The sequence below is a fragment of the Amphimedon queenslandica genome, unplaced genomic scaffold, assembly GCF_000090795.2.
Source record: "Amphimedon queenslandica unplaced genomic scaffold, v1.1 AMPQUscaffold_5830_Cont22208, whole genome shotgun sequence".
NCBI lineage: Eukaryota > Metazoa > Porifera > Demospongiae > Haplosclerida > Niphatidae > Amphimedon > Amphimedon queenslandica.
In genome coordinates, this window is record NW_003553875.1 from 1 (window position 1) to 1,752 (window position 1,752).

The 1,752-nt window shown below is 40.4% G+C and overlaps 1 protein-coding gene across 1 annotated transcript; it reads left to right on the plus strand.

Moving 5' to 3' along the window:
* Nucleotides 1-6: 6 nt before the first annotated feature.
* On the plus strand, nt 7-1,746 carry LOC100638536 (uncharacterized; the record flags this gene model as incomplete). The annotated part of the gene is given in 1 exon segment (XM_011410830.2): nt 7-1,746. A coding segment is annotated over 1 exon segment (1,722 nt), but the record flags the coding sequence as incomplete, so codon positions are not given.
* Nucleotides 1,747-1,752: the final 6 nt, after the last annotated feature.

Sequence of the window (1,752 nt, forward strand, 5' to 3'; positions counted from 1 at the left end):
ATTAGTAAGCACTGTCGCTCTTCAATGAGCTGTGCTACTTGTAGAGGGAGACATCACTCTAGTGTATGTATGAGGAACTCAAAGCCTAAATCAGGCCAGAGGCCTCCTACTGCTAGAGATGGTGCTTCCCCACATTTGTCTAAGGGGCTTAATCCAGAGACCCCTCCATTTGAAGGATCAAATACGGGTGCCACATTCTATACTAGTTCTAGAGAGTCTACTCTCTTGCAAGTGGCACGCGTCTTTGCCTTCAATCTAAATGAGCCTGGTAATAGAATGTCTTTATATGTCCTATTGGACAGTGGGAGCCAGTGCTCATATATTACTCGAAGTGCATGCCAGAGGTTGGGATTGCCATCTCTGGGCACTAAATCAGTTTCTATAATGACCTTTGGGTCTAGAAGGGAGTGTCGTACTGAATGCCATGTTGTAAAACTGGGTCTTGAGCTTAAAAATAATGCTCATATGGAGCTTAAGCTGCTCACAGTTAGCCACATTTGTGAGCCTTTGACGTATGAAGCCATAGATTTGAATAAGTATCCTCATCTGAATAATTTGGACTTTTCTATTCCATTGGATCATTGCAAGCAGATAAAGCCAGACATCTTAATTGGATCTGACCAGTATTGGTCTCTACTTACAGGTGAGATAATGAAGAGTAGCAATGGGCCTGTTGCTCTAAACTCATGCTTTGGCTGGATTTTATCTGGTACTGCTGCTGTGAAACAGTCTAGTGCACGGAGTGCTACTATGGTCACCCATGTTTTAAGGGTTGATGGTGTCCATGAAGACATGAGCCTAGAACATAGATTACGTTCATTTTGGGAGCTAGAATCTTTAGGAATTTTGGAAGATGAGAATTTAGTGCAAACTCAATTTGGTGATCATGTGAAGTTTGCTAATGGCAAGTATGTTGTTTCCCTGCCTTGGAAAGACTCTTGCATTTCTCTTGCTGATAACTATCAGCTTTGTTTACGTCGATTGAGTGGTTTGTTTAAGCGCCTGAAGAGCTCTCCTGAGTTATTGAAGAAGTATGATGATATCATTAGAGAGCAACTAGCCTTGGGAATTATTGTCCCTGTTGAGAACTCTGAAGAATGCAGTGTGGCTCGTATACACTATTTACCGCATCATTGTGTGTTGAGACAGGATAAGTCTACTACAAAATTAAGAATTGTATACGATGCCTCTGCTAAGACTAACGGTCCATCATTGAATAATTGCCTCCATATAGGACCTTCATTGCATTAAAAGGTTTTTGATATTCTTTTGAGATTTAGGATGTGGCCTATTGCTATTGTGGCTGATATAGAGAAAGCCTTTCTTATGATTCAGGTGGCAGATGTAGATCAGGATGTTTTGCGTTTTCTGTGGTATAAAGATGTTTTTTGTGAGAATCCTGAGCTTCAGATTTATAAGTTCACACGTGTGGTGTTTGGTGTAGCTCCAAGCCCATACCTTCTCAATGCCACCATTGCTCAGCACTTAAGCACCTTTGAGTCGAGGTATCCAGATCTAATTCAGAAGATTAAAGACTCTATTTATGTGGACGATGTCATAACTGGTGCTGATAATGTTTCTGAAGCATTTTCTCTTTATAAAGATTCAAAAGATATATTTGCCAAAGGAGGATTTAATTTAAGAAAGTTTTTAAGCAATAATGCAGAAGTACAGAGTCTAATTGACTCAGCAGAGCAAGGTATTGTTTTTGAAGGAGATGAGCATGAGACTTATGCTCAGAGTACTTTAGGG